Genomic DNA, 13920 nt, shown 5'->3' with positions numbered 1-13920 from the left:
AAAAGAAACAAAGCCAACATCGATGCAGAGAACGACAATATTTTACATTCCATTTTCAGATACCAAAGGTTATTCCAATAGTACGGTGATCAAACAATCTATTTTAAGTGGTGGGGGGGGGGATGAAAAAAGCGACTGGGTCAATACGTGTTACGTTCTACCAAGTGATGGGATCCTTCGCTTGCCTACACTGTATTAAAATTAGTCTCTCCCCTTTGCCTATAGCCTACTGCAGGAATGGTTTGGGAAATATGGCTTTAGCTGGTGAATAGCGACACATGGAGTACTTTTCCAAAACTGCAATCACAAGTCGGCCTACAAAAATCAGAGAATAAAACTTTCCTGAGTGTTACCAACTGATAATATTTGTTAGTTTAGTAAAACAAAGATGCAAGCACACACTGAAAGTCTCTAGGAAATAAGCCTATATGCCCCTACTCACATCAGCTGCCCCAATTGATTCTCAAATAACGAAAGTTAAATTCACCATAACAACTCATCCAATGTCAAAAGACTTGATTCACTTCTCACACAAAAATCAAAACGCCTTTATCTGAAATAACAAGTAGTCCACTATCAAATAATTCACTGGTATTCACAACCCAACTTCATATCACACATATAAATGCTGTGTAATGCAGTGGCGCTGTCCACATCAAGGTTCTGAAACGTGTTCTCTTGAAACTTACTTAGGCCTAATAACAGAAGTAGGCTAATAGATCACAGAACGTAGGCTAAGTAACCATGCTAGGCAATAAGTATGCTACACAATATTGATGTATGAGAGGTAGACATTATTTAAGTGAAAGAATTTCCCAGCATGCTAAAATACCATGGTAAGGAAGGAAGTGGTAAAGAAATATGGAGTAAAAAGGAATGTACTTATATAGTACACTGTACAAAATGAAGTGTTGAATCTACTTTAAAAATTAGGGCAACAAGAAGACATTTAATATTATTAGTAGATGTAACTTCCTATGTTTTTGACTAAATGTTTTAAATAAATTGTTTGGATTTACACAAATAAAGTAAATCCAGGGAATTAATAAAAGCCATAACAATGTGTTGGATTTACTGATAACATGATTAAATATGAGTTGATATCACACAAATATTTAGTAAACACAACATACAGTATTAGTCTTTCAAAAACACTTGGTGTTTAACATTGTTTAATGTATTTGATCATTTACCATTTTAATCCACTTTGACAGGCAATGTCGAGCTGAGTGTTCAATCCACCTGCAGTAGCTGGAGGTAGAACTGCAATTATTGTGTGATGATGAATTTGCCTCTGTCATTAAAATGTTGAATTTCCCACAATCCTCTAAAAACCGGCAGGTTGTTGCAAGAACTTAAAATTATTAAATTGAGAGAAATATTATTATTGTTATTAAAATTTACTCCATTTATTGAAATGTAGTAAATTAAATCACTCAATTTTTCTATTTATTTGGTCATCCTCATAAAATATATGTATGTATTTTTTTGTCAAATTAAATTAACAAATCATTAAAACGACTTGAACTCATTTTTATGAAGTATATGCTTTTTTTGTACATTTCAATTCACCCCAGAATCATATTTTTACAGTGTACCGATCTCAAAACCCAAAATAGAGAAGATCTACTGTAAATGCAACTCTCCAACATCTGAGTCCTCGACTTAACAATGTCATCAGCTGAAGGCCTAATGCCAAGCTTATCTCAGTGTAAGCAATGTGGTGTCAACCATAACTAACAATAGAAGTTCAGAGTAAAACATATAGCTATGGTCACTTAAAACTTAATGACCTTATCCAAATCTGTCACAGGACAATGCATGACAATTGTTATGGAATATCATAAAGCTTTTTGTGAACTATTACATGCATGCTTCATATCTCACCTCAGACTCGCCCACATCGTTAAGAGTGATTATACTTTCTCCCAAACACTCAATTTGATTCCTCTTTAGCGTAGGATCAGCAGGCAGCGTGCTGTCATTGTAAGATCTGACAAACTTGAAGTCACTGGTGCATGAGCCCGTTGTCAGATATGCGTCATAATTATAAGAACTATGCAGTGTTCCAGCTCCGTCCACCTCTGCATAGTTGGGAGGGAAATATGCGCTGGGAATGGCGACTGCTCCATCAAACAACATTCTAGGCTTTCTCCTCCGACAGAACCTCACAGCCAGGATGAGAATAATGAATGTCAGGAAAAAGGTGGAGACAGAGACCAGTGCAATGATCAAATAGGAAGTTAGTTTGGAACTATCCTCATAAGCCCTGTCTTTCAGTTCTGGAACTTCAGCCAAGTTGTCTGATATGAGTAAATAGACATCACAGGTTGTAGAGAGAGAGGGCTGTCCGTTATCTTTCACTGATATAACAAGGTTCTGCTTCATACTGTCAGATTCAGAAATGTCCCGCTGTGCCCTGATCTCTCCGCTGTGGAGACCAATAGTGAAAATTCCCGGATCAGTCGATTTTACGATCTGATATGAAAGCCACGCATTCTGTCCAGAGTCAGCATCCACAGCTATCACCTTGGAAACCAGGGACCCCGCCAGAGCAGCTTTGGGGACCATCTCAGTCATCAAGGAGTTTCCTGCTGGAGCAGGGTATAATATCTGGGGAGAGTTATCATTCTCATCTGTTATGAAGACATTCACAGTCACGTTACTGCTGAGTGGAGGAGAACCATTGTCTCTGGCTACAACGTGGACTTTGAAGCTCCTAAACTGCTCATAATCAAATGCTCTCACAGCATGGATCACCCCCGTGTCTCCGTTGATGGATAAAAATGAGGACACCGGAACACCGTTGACCTCACTGGGCAATAGAGAATAGACCACTGTGCCGTTCTGTCTCCAGTCTGGGTCTCTGGCAGTAACAGAACACATAGAGGAGCCAGGCTTGTTATTCTCAGTCACATAGGAGCTGTAGCATTGTTCTTCAAACACAGGTGGGTTGTCATTCACGTCTGACACAGATAAATGAATAGTCTTTGAGGAGGATAAGGGTGGAGACCCCTCGTCAGTGGCAGTGATATTTATGATATAATCTGATATTATCTCACGGTCTAGTTCACTAGTTGTTACCAGAGAATAATAGTTTTTGATCGAGGGGTTTAATTTGAATGGAACATTTTGTTGAATGGAGAGGCGGACCTGTCTATTTCCCCCAGAGTCTTTATCCTGTACATTAATGATGCCCACCTCTGTACCAAGTAAAACATTCTCAGGGATTGGATTGCTAAGCGATTTGATATATATTATTGGTGCATTGTCATTCACATCTTTAATTTCTATGACCACATTGGCAAAGGATGTCAAACCTGAGCCATCTTTGGCTTGGATACTCAATTCATATATCGACTCCTTTTCGAAATCCACCTGTCCTGCTATGCTGATGTCTCCAGTTTTGGGGTCAAGAGAAAACAAGTCATTCAATTCATTAGAGATGGGGCCGAATTCATACATCACGTCCCCATTTTGTCCCTCGTCAGCATCTGTGGCGCTTACAGTAACTACTACAGTGCCAAAGGGAGAATTTTCGGGCAGACTGACCTTATAAACGTTCTGCCTAAACACTGGAATATTGTCATTAGCATCCAGCACAGTAACGTGTATAACTACAGTACCAGATCTCTGTGGAGTCCCACCATCAACCGCAGTAAGTAATAACGTCACCTCCTGCTCTTTTTCTCTATCCAGTTCTTTCTCTAATACTAACTCGCCATATTTTACCCCACCAGGATTGGTATGCAATGACAAACTGAAATGGCTGTTCCTTTGTAGTGTGTACCTTTGAACGGCGTTCAGTCCTATATCTGCATCGTGAGCCTGATTAACCACAAATCGGGCGCCTTTATCTGCCGATTCTCTGATCTCAAACGTAATACGATCGTTCGCGAATTGTGGTGAATTGTCATTAATATCTTGTATCTGAAGAACGACGCGGTGTAATTCTAAAGGATTCTCGAGCACCATTTCATATTTCAATACACACGAAACCCTTCTGCCACAGAGCTGCTCCCTGTCCATTCTCTCAGCAACAATCAGGTCGCCAGTGATTAGGTTAATGTCACAATAGAGTGTGCTACTACCATCCATTTCTAGGCGAGCTTTTCGAACGGACAGTCGTTTTGGATCCAATCCGAGATCCTTGCCTATATTCCCGATCACAGATCCGCGTTTCATCTCTTCCGGAAAAGAATAGGTCACGTCTCCATAGCTGGTGCGCAGCAGGAAAAGAAACAAAGCCAGGAAGAAATTCGAGGCAGAGAACGAGAATCCCTTATATTCCATTTTCAAAGAACAAAGGTTATTCCAATATTATGCAGTGGTCAAATGCAAACTATTTGAAAGAGAGAAACGATAAAAGCAACTTAGTCAACAGGCCTAAGTGTTACGTTCGTCCAAGGGATGTGATCTTTCGCTAGCCTACACTGTTATAAAATTAGTCTCTCCCTTTGCTAATGCAGCGGGAATGGGTTGGGAAATATATCGAATGGCTTTAGCTGGTGAATAGCGACACATGGAGTACTTTTCCAAAACTGCAATCACAAGTAGGCCTATAATAAGCAGAGAATAACAAACTCTCTATATTTTTTGTCTTAGTTGGCATAAACAAAGATGTAAATACACACGGAAAATATCTTGGAAATAAGCATACTCACATCAGCTGCCCAGACTTGATTCTAAAATAAAAAATAAAAAATAAAAATAATTAACGCATCCAATGTCAAAACACTTGATTCACTTCTCAGACTAAATGCACACACACAATGCAACACCTTTATCTAAAATACAAATAAGATAATTATAACAACTTTTATTCACAACCCAACTTCATATCCCACATATCAGTGCTGCAATGCAGTGGTGCTGTCCACACATCACGGTGCTGAAACGTGTTTCCTTGAAACAAGTACGTAGGCCTAAGAATAACTGAAGTAGGCTAATAGATAAAAAAAAAATGTAGACTACAGTCTAACCGTGCTAGAAAATGTGTACACAATATTGATGTCTTGACAGGTAGACATTATTGAAGTGAAATAATTTCCAAGCATACTAAAATAGTATGCTAAGCAAATGGTGAAGAAATATGGGAGTAAAAAACGAATGTAATTATACTTATAACGAGTCATTCAGCAGTCTTTCGATCTCACACCCAAAACAGAGAATAACCACTGAAACTCCAAAATCTGAGTCTTTCACAATATCAGCTGTAGGCATAATGACTATATTAAAAACGCTCAGTATACGCGATGTTGTGTCAAGAAGAACAAACGATAAAAGTTCAGAGCGAAACATATAGGACTGTATGACGTTATCAAAAGATGGAGAATGAAAACACTTTATGCAGCCTTTTTTAAGCCTTTTTTTGTATGTAGGCTTAATTTCTCACATCAGACTTCCCCGCGTCTTTAAGAGTGAGCATACTTTCTCCTAAACACTCAATTTGACACCTCTTCAGTGTAAGATCAACAGGACGCGTGCTGTCATTGTCAGATCTGACAAACTTGAAGTCACTAGTGCGTGATCCAGTGGTCAGGTGTGCGTCATCATAATTGTAAGAACTACAGAGAGTTCCAGCTCCTTCCACCTCTGCATAGTTGGAAGGGAAATATGCACTGGGAATGGCGACTGCTCCATCAAACATCATTCTAGGCTTTCTCCTACGGCAGAACCTCACCGCCAGGATGAGAATAATGAAAGTCAGAAAAAAAGGGGAAACAGAGACCAGTGCGATGATCAGATAGGAAGTTAGAACTGTCCTCATAAGCCATGTCTTTCAGTTCTGGATCTTCAGCCAAGTTATCTGATGTGAGTAAATACACATCACAACTTGTGGAGAGAGAGAGTGCTGTCCCTTATCTTTCACTGATATATCAAGGCTCCGCTTCATTCTGTCAGATTCGGCGAGACAGATTACCAGGACGTGTACTCAGAGCATGCGTGGACCAACTGGCAAGTGTCTTCACTGACATTTTCAACCTCTCCCTGACTGACTCTGTAATACCTACATGTTTCAAGCAGACCACCATAGTCCTTGTGCCCAAGAAAGCGAAGGTAACCTGCCTAAATGATTACCGCCACATAGCATTCACGTCAGTAGCCATGAAGTGCTTTGAAAGGCTGGTCATGGCTCACATCAACACCATCATCCTGGAAACCCTAGACCCACTCCAATTCGCATACCGCTCCAACAGATCCACAGATGACGCAATCTCAATCGCACTCCACACTGCCCTTTCTCACCTGGACAAAAGGAACACCTATGTGAGAATGCTGTTCATTGACTACAGCTCAGCATTCAACACCATAGTGCCCACAAAACTCATCACTAAACTAAGGACCCTGGGAATAAACACCTCCCTCTGCAACTGGATCCTGGACTTCCAGACGGGGTGCCCACAGGTGGTAAGGGCAGGCAACAACACATCTGCCACACTGATCCTCAACACGGGGTCCCCTCAGGGGTGTGTGCTTAGTCCCCTCCTGTACTCCCTGTTCACCCACAACTGCGTGACCAAGCACGACTCCAACACCATCATTAAGTTTGCTGACGACACAACAGTGGTAAACCTGATCACCGACAACGATGAGACAGCCTATAGGGAGGAGGTCAGAGACCAAGCAGTGTAGTGCCAGGACAACAACTTCTCCCTCAAAGTGAGCAAGACAAAGGAGCTGATCGTGGACCACAGAAAAAGGAGGGATGAACATGCACCCATTCATCGACTGGGCTGTAGTGGAGCAGGTCGAGAGGTTCAAGTTCCTAGGTGTCCACATCACCAACAAACTATCATGGTCCAAACACACCAAGACAGTCATGAAGAGGGCACAACAACACCTTTTCCCCTTCATGAGACTGAAAAGATTTGGCATGGGTCCTCAGATCCTCAAAAAGTTATACAGCTTCACCATCGAGAGCATCCTGACTGGTTGCATCACCGCCTGGTATAGCAACTGCTCGGCATTCGACCGTAAGGCGCTACAGAGGGTAGTGCGAATGGCCCAGTACATCACTGGGGCCAAGCTTCCTGCCATCCAGGACTTATATCCTAGGCGGTGTTAGAGGAAGGCCCAAGAAACTGTCAAAGACTCCAGTCACCGGAGTCATAGACTGTTCTCTTTGCTACCGCATGGCAAGCGGTACCCCCAAGGCTCCCCCAAGCCATAAGACTGCTGAAAAATTAATCAAATGGCCACCCGGACTATTTACATTGACCCCCCCCCCCCCCCCCCCATCAACATGTACAAATTACCTCGCCTAACCTGTACCCCCGCACATTGATTCGGTACCGGTACCACCTGTATATAGCCTCGCTATTGTCATTTTATTGTGTTACTTCATATTTTATTTTTTACTTTAGTTTATTTCTTAACTCTATTTCTTGAACTGCATTGTTGGTTAAGGGCTTGTAAGTAAGCATTTCACGGTACACCTGTTGAATTTGGCGCATGTGACAACTATCATTTGATTTGATGTGATTTGATTCAGAAATGTCCCACTTTGGCCTGATATCTCGTCTGTGAAGAACAATAGTAAAAAGTCCTGGATCAGTCGATTTCACGATCTAATATGAAATCCACCCATTTTTTCCGTTGTCAGCATCAACAACTATCATCTTGGAAACCAGGGACACCGCCAGAGCAGCTTTGGGGACCATCTCAGTCATCAAGGAGTTCCCTGCTGGAGCAGGGTATAATATCTGGGGAGAGTTATCATTCTCATCTGTTATGAAGACACTCACAGTCACATTACTGCTGAGTGGAGAACCATTGTCTCTGGCTACAATGTGGACTTTGAAGCTCCTAAACTGCTCAAAATCAAATGCTCTCACAGCATGGATCACCCCTGTGTCTCCGTTGATGGATAAAAATGAGGACACCGGAACATCGTTGACCTCACTGGGCAATAGAGAATAGACCACTGTGCCGTTCTGTCTCCAGTCTGGGTCTCTGGCAGTAACAGAACACATAGAGGAGCCAGTCTTCTTATTTTCAGTCACATAGGCGATGTAGGACTGTTTTTCAAACACAGGAGGGTTGTCATTCACGTCTGACACAGATAAATGAATAGTCGTTGAGGAGGATAAAGGTGGAAACCCCTCGTCAGTGGCAGTGATAGTTATGTTATAATCTAATATTATCTCACGGTCTAGTTCACCTGTTGTTTTCAGAGAATAATAGTTTTTGATTGAGGGATTTAATTTGAAAGGAACATTTTGTTGAATGGAGCAGCGGACCTGTCTATTTCCCTCTGAATCTTCATCTTGTACATTAATGATCCCCACCTCTGTACCAGGTAACACATTCTCAGGGATGGGATTGTTAAAGGATTTGATCAATATCACCGGTGTGTTGTCATTTAGGTCTGTGATTTCTATCATTACTTTTGCATTGCCAGCTAAGCCAGACCCATCTTTTGCCTGGACACGCACTTCGTATTCGGTATTTTCTTCATAATCTATGGGACCCTGCACTTTAATCTCGCCAGTCTTTTTGTCGATGCAAAACAGTTTAGCTGCTTTATCAGAAATACGATTGAACTCATATGATACTTCTCCATTTGCTCCTTCGTCTTCATCAGTAGCACTAACTGCAACTACAACAGTCCCTGTTGGACAATTTTCAGGCAAACTTACTTACTGTCTGGCTAAACACTGGTTTATTATCGTTATCATCCAACACAGTAACATGTATAACTACAGTACCAGATCTATGTGGAGTCCCACCATCAACAGCAGTAAGTAATAACGTTACCTCCTGTTGTTGTTCTCGATCTAATTCCTTCTCTAACACTAACTCGCCATATTTTCCTCCGTCTGAGCTCGTTTGAACGTCCAAAGTAAAATAGGCATTCCTCTCCAGTGAATAGCTTTGTATACCATTTAATCCTATGTCAGAGTCATGAGGCTCCTCCAAGGGGTATCGTGAACCTTTGACAGCAGATTCCCGAATTTCTAGATCAACACGTGCATTGGGAAACCGTGGTGAATTGTCGTTTATATCTTGTATTTGTACAGTTATGCGATGTAATTCCATAGGTTTTTCCAGCACAAGCTCGTATTTTAAAGAACAAGACACTTTCGGACCACACAGCTCCTCCCTGTCTATTGTTTCAGCCACAACTAAATCTCCAGTATTCAGATTAATGTCACAGTAACGTTGACGACTACCATCCATATCCAAACAAGCTTTACGACCTGAAAGTCTCTTAGCATCCAGCCCCAGATCCTTAACTAGATGTCCGACCACCGATCCGCGTTTCATCTCCTCTGGAATAGAATAGCTAAAGTCTCCATTGCTGATGCGCATCAGGCAATGACAAAAAGCCAGGCGGAACAGAAACGTAGAAAACGAAAATCCTGTGAACCCCATTCTGGATGATTAAAACCAAGTGTCAACATAAGAGTTCAATACTAGTCGATATGATACTGCAACGTAAGAGTACAATATTAGCCTCTCAAAAGGAATATCAAAACGAATGTTATCCGACTGCTCTTCGTTGAAAGTGATGCAATATAGCCTATTACTCCTTTGAATAATCCAATAGTGGGTGGAGAAGTGCCTGTAATTCTCCTTATGGTAAACAGCGACATCCTGAGTTCTTACAGAAAACAGCAATCACAATTCACACTGGCCCACGTCATTTAACATATTGTTCAATATTTCCCCCTATCCTTAGGTTGTGCGAAGTAGGATGAACGTTTCCTATGGCTTAGCAAGAGAGGAGAGGAAAACCAATAGTTGTGAATAATCAACTCGTTATGTAATCATAAATTAGAAGATAGGAAAAGTAAATTCAACATTTCCATACTTTTGCCACTGTCTGCCGAATAACAACAACAACAACAAAATAGATAAGCTATATCAACGGCCCATATAAAATTCAACGATGCATAATCCATATTATTAGATGGTTAGGTCGCTGTCCACTGACCAGGTGCTGAAACGTGGAAATGTAGCCTATGTACTTAAAGAAAAATGTATTAGGCAATGGGGATACTATAGAAAGGAAAATGAAAATACACTCCATGATTGGGATAGCATCCTTAACTTTATACAAACCAATAACGAAATTGAAAGAATATCCCTTCTGAAAAGGCATTAAAAAGTGAATATTGATGTCATTACATAACCCCTCATCATCAATAGGATAAAGAAGCAGTAAAGAAAAAGACCACTAACACTCTAAAAAAGCTATTCTGATATAATATCATCCAATGCATTCGCACCCAATCAAGTCTCTTCTTATTATTGGTTTCCTTTAGTAAGGGTTTCATTGCAGCAATTCAAAGGCCTGATTCGCACAGTCTCCTCTGAGCAGTTGATGTTGAGATGTGTCTGTTACTTGAACTCTGTGAAGCATTTATTTGGGCTGCGATTTCTGATACTGGTAACTCTAGTGAATTTATCCTCTGCAGCAGAGGTAACTCTGGGTCTTACTTTCCTGTGGCAATCCTCATGAGAGCTAGTTTCACCATAGCACTTGATGGTTTTTGCGACTGTACTTGAAGAAACTTTCAAAGTTCTGGACATGTTCGGTATTGGCTGACCTTCATGTCTTAAAGTAATGATGGACTGTCGTTTCTCTTTGCTTATTTGAGCTATTCTTGACATAATATGGACTTGGTATTTTACCAAATAGGGCTTTGTTCTGTATACCAACCCTACCTTGTCACAACACAACTGATTGGCTCAAACACATTGAGAAATAAATACATTCCACAAATTGCACAAATTAACTTTTAACAAGAAACATCTGTTAATTGAAATGCATTCCAGGTGACTACCTCATGAAGCTGGTTGAGAGAATGCCAAGAGTGTGCAAAGCTGTCATCAAGGCAACGGGTGGCTATTTGAAGAATCTCAAATATAAAATATATTTGATTTATTCAACACTTTTCTGGTTACTACATGATTCCATATGTGTATTTCATAGTTTTGATGTCTTCACTATTATTCTACAATGTAAACTTTTTTAGAAAAAAAGAAAAACCCTTGAATGAGTAGGTGTTCTAAAACTGTTGGAGCTAGGAACACAAGCATTTCGCTACACCCACAATAGCATCTGCTAAATATGTGTATGAGACCAATAACATTTGATTTGATTTGATTTGAAGAAGTATGAATGCTCTGACTTCTGCGGAGGCAGCATCGCTTTATATGCTGTACGGTCACTGCAGATGGCAGATTTACTATCAATCTGCTTAAAGCCAGCAGGGTTTAAGGTACATTCAACTGAACCAACAGACTACAACGAATTTCTCAATAATTCCCTCCCTTAGTTGAATGCATTGACTGTAGTCATTCTTGTTCATTTTTGCTAAGTGATCAAAATGTAAGTGTAAATGTCCAAATGTACGGTTGTAAAGCATGCTGGGTATTATTCTAATGAGCTCTGCCCCCCAAAAAGACAAACTCTTTGACCAAGCTAAATTTGGTCAGTGCATTTCTACAATAATTAATCTGGTGAACATCAAGTTCCACCGAGTTAAGTAAACTCTACAAGAGACAATTACATTCTGCCATAAAACATGAATTGATTCTGTAATGTTAAGAAAATGTGAAGGGCAAACAAAAGCAGGAAAATAAAAAAAAAATAAGGTAGAAAATCGAGGCAGAGAATCCTTTGTATTCCATTTTCAGTTAGTAAAACGTATTCCTGATGTAATGGTGTGGTAAATTACAGCACTTTTCAACAAAAGCAACCTTCATAACCAGTGAAATCAAAATCCACTAGCCCTATAGAATGTTAAGTGACTTCTCTACATTGAAAATATGAGGTCTCCTTCCTGTAAATTACACAAATGGGTGGAGAGAAGTACTTAAAAGCTTTTTTTGCTGGTGAATAGTGACACTCTGTGTAGTATGTAGAAAATAATGTTTAAAGGACCCCCCCCCCCCCCCCCCCCCCCCAAAAGGAAGTTGCCAACACTATTTCTACGGAATTTCCTGTCCTAGAGAGGAATTGCACATTTAGGTTCCACCTCCGAAGAATGATGACGGCTACTTATACATATTCAAGAATTGGGTGTGGGAATTTCCATGTGGAGTTGACAAACATCAACAAATAGGGCACTGACAGCTCAGTTTAGCTAACTAGCATGCTAACCTTATTTAGCTAGCTAGTTATACTATTTATACAAAAGTATTTGGACACCCCTTCAAATTAGTGGATTTGGATATTTCAGCCACACCCGTTGCTGACAGGTGTATAAAATCAAGCACACAGCTATCCAATCTCCATAGAAAAACATTGGCAGTAGAATGGCCTTACTGAAGAGCTCAGTGACTTTCAACGTGGCACCGTCATGGGATGCCAACTTTCCATCAAGTCAGTTCGTAAAATGTCTGCCCTGCTAGAGCTGCCCTGGTGAACTGTAAGTGCTGTTATTGTGAAATTGAAACGTCTTGGAGCATCAACGGCTCAGCCTCGAAGTGGTAGGCCACACAAGCTCACAGAATGGGACCACTGAGTGCTGAAGTGATAACAATTGTCTGTCCTCGGTTGCAACACTAACTACCGAGTTCCAAACTGCATCTGTAAGCAATGTCAGCAGAATAACTGTTCTTCGGGAGCTTCATGGCAGAGCAGCCGCACACACACCTAAGATCAGCATGCACAATGCCAAGCATCGGTTGAAGTGGTGTAAAGCTCGCCGCCATTGGACTCTGGAGCAGTGGAAACGCGTTCTCTGGAGTGATGAATTACGCTTCACCATCTAGCAGTCCGACGGATGAATCTGGGTTTGCCGGATGCCAGGAAAACGCTACCTGCACCAATACATAGTGCCAACTGTAAAGGTTTGTGGAGGAGGAATAATGGTCAGGGGCTGTTTTTCATGGATCGGGCTAGGCCCCTTAGTTCTTAACGCTACAGCATACAATGACATTCTAGATGATTCGGTGTTTCCAACTTTGTGGCAACAGTTTGGGGAAGCCCCTTTCCTGATTCAGCATGACAATGCACCCGTGCACAAAGCGAGGTCCATACAGAAATGGTTTGTCGAGATCGGTGTGGAAGGACTTGAATGGCCTACACAGAGCCCTGACCTCAACCCCAAACCCATGAATTGGAACGCCGACTGCGAGCCAGGCCTAATCTCCCTACATTGTGCCCGACCTCACTAATGCTCTTGTGGCTGAATGGAAGCAAGTACCTGCAGAAATGTTCCAACATCTAGTGGAAAGCCTTCCCAGAGGAGTGGAGGCTGTTATAGCAGCAAAGGGGTGACCAACACCATATTAATGCCCATGATTTTGGAATGAGATGTTCGACGAGCAGGTGTCCACATACTTTGGTCATGTAGTGTATCTTGATAACCTTATCTAGCCATCTAATATTATCCGTTGTTGTCTGTTTTATTTTATTTATTACTACACCACATTCAAAAGATTAACCAGCTGGCTCCGTTGCTGGTTCTGGAGCTGGATTTGTCATAATCATTGATTTAGGGAAAACTTCTCCACAGATGGAAACCACTGGCCTATCTTTGACTTCACCATCTATTGTTCTCTCCCAGGTTTTGGAATCTTCCATAAACTCCGCCATAGAAATAGTTAGAAATAATTATAGGCGGCAGGTAGCCTAGCGGTTAAGAGCATTGGGCAAGTAACTGAAAGGTTGCTGGTTTGAATCCCTGAGCCGACTAGGTGAAAAACCTGTTGATGTGCCCTTGACCTAATTGCTCCTGTAAGTCGCTCTGGATAAGAGCCTCTGCTACATGACTAAAATGTAAATGAAATAAGATGAATCTCCGGTAATATGGATAACTTTGAAAGATAGCTTATATTCGTTTCTCTACATTGTAATTGACACAGTGGATAGGTAGGCTGCTGGCAGGCTTTGGTTGCAGTACAGCAAAGCCTAGTCAGCCTGTGCTCCTGGTTCTCACAAGTAAAATGATCAGCTACAGT

At 41.2% G+C, this 13920-nt stretch overlaps 1 protein-coding gene and 1 pseudogene across 2 annotated transcripts; both read right to left on the bottom strand.

Annotated features, from left to right (window-relative positions):
• Window positions 1-1863: 1863 nt before the first annotated feature.
• On the bottom strand, window positions 1864-4293 carry LOC311143134 (protocadherin gamma-A11-like; the record flags this gene model as incomplete). Its single annotated transcript, XM_084178931.1, has 1 exon — window positions 1864-4293. The coding sequence occupies one exon, from the start codon at window positions 4291-4293 to the stop codon at window positions 1864-1866; it is 2430 nt and encodes an 809-aa protein (XP_084035057.1).
• Window positions 4294-7048: 2755 nt separating this feature from the next.
• LOC311143133 (protocadherin gamma-A11-like) lies at window positions 7049-9378 on the bottom strand (annotated as a pseudogene). The gene is made up of 2 exons: window positions 7507-9378; window positions 7049-7055 (listed from the first exon to the last, which is right to left on the bottom strand). The product of its transcript is annotated as a protocadherin gamma-A11-like (transcript).
• Window positions 9379-13920: the final 4542 nt, after the last annotated feature.

The sequence above is a fragment of the Coregonus lavaretus genome, assembly GCF_964263955.1.
Source record: "Coregonus lavaretus genome assembly, chromosome: 15".
NCBI classification, from domain to species: Eukaryota; Metazoa; Chordata; class Actinopteri; order Salmoniformes; family Salmonidae; genus Coregonus; species Coregonus lavaretus.
This window is presented reverse-complemented; position numbering and strand designations above follow the sequence as displayed.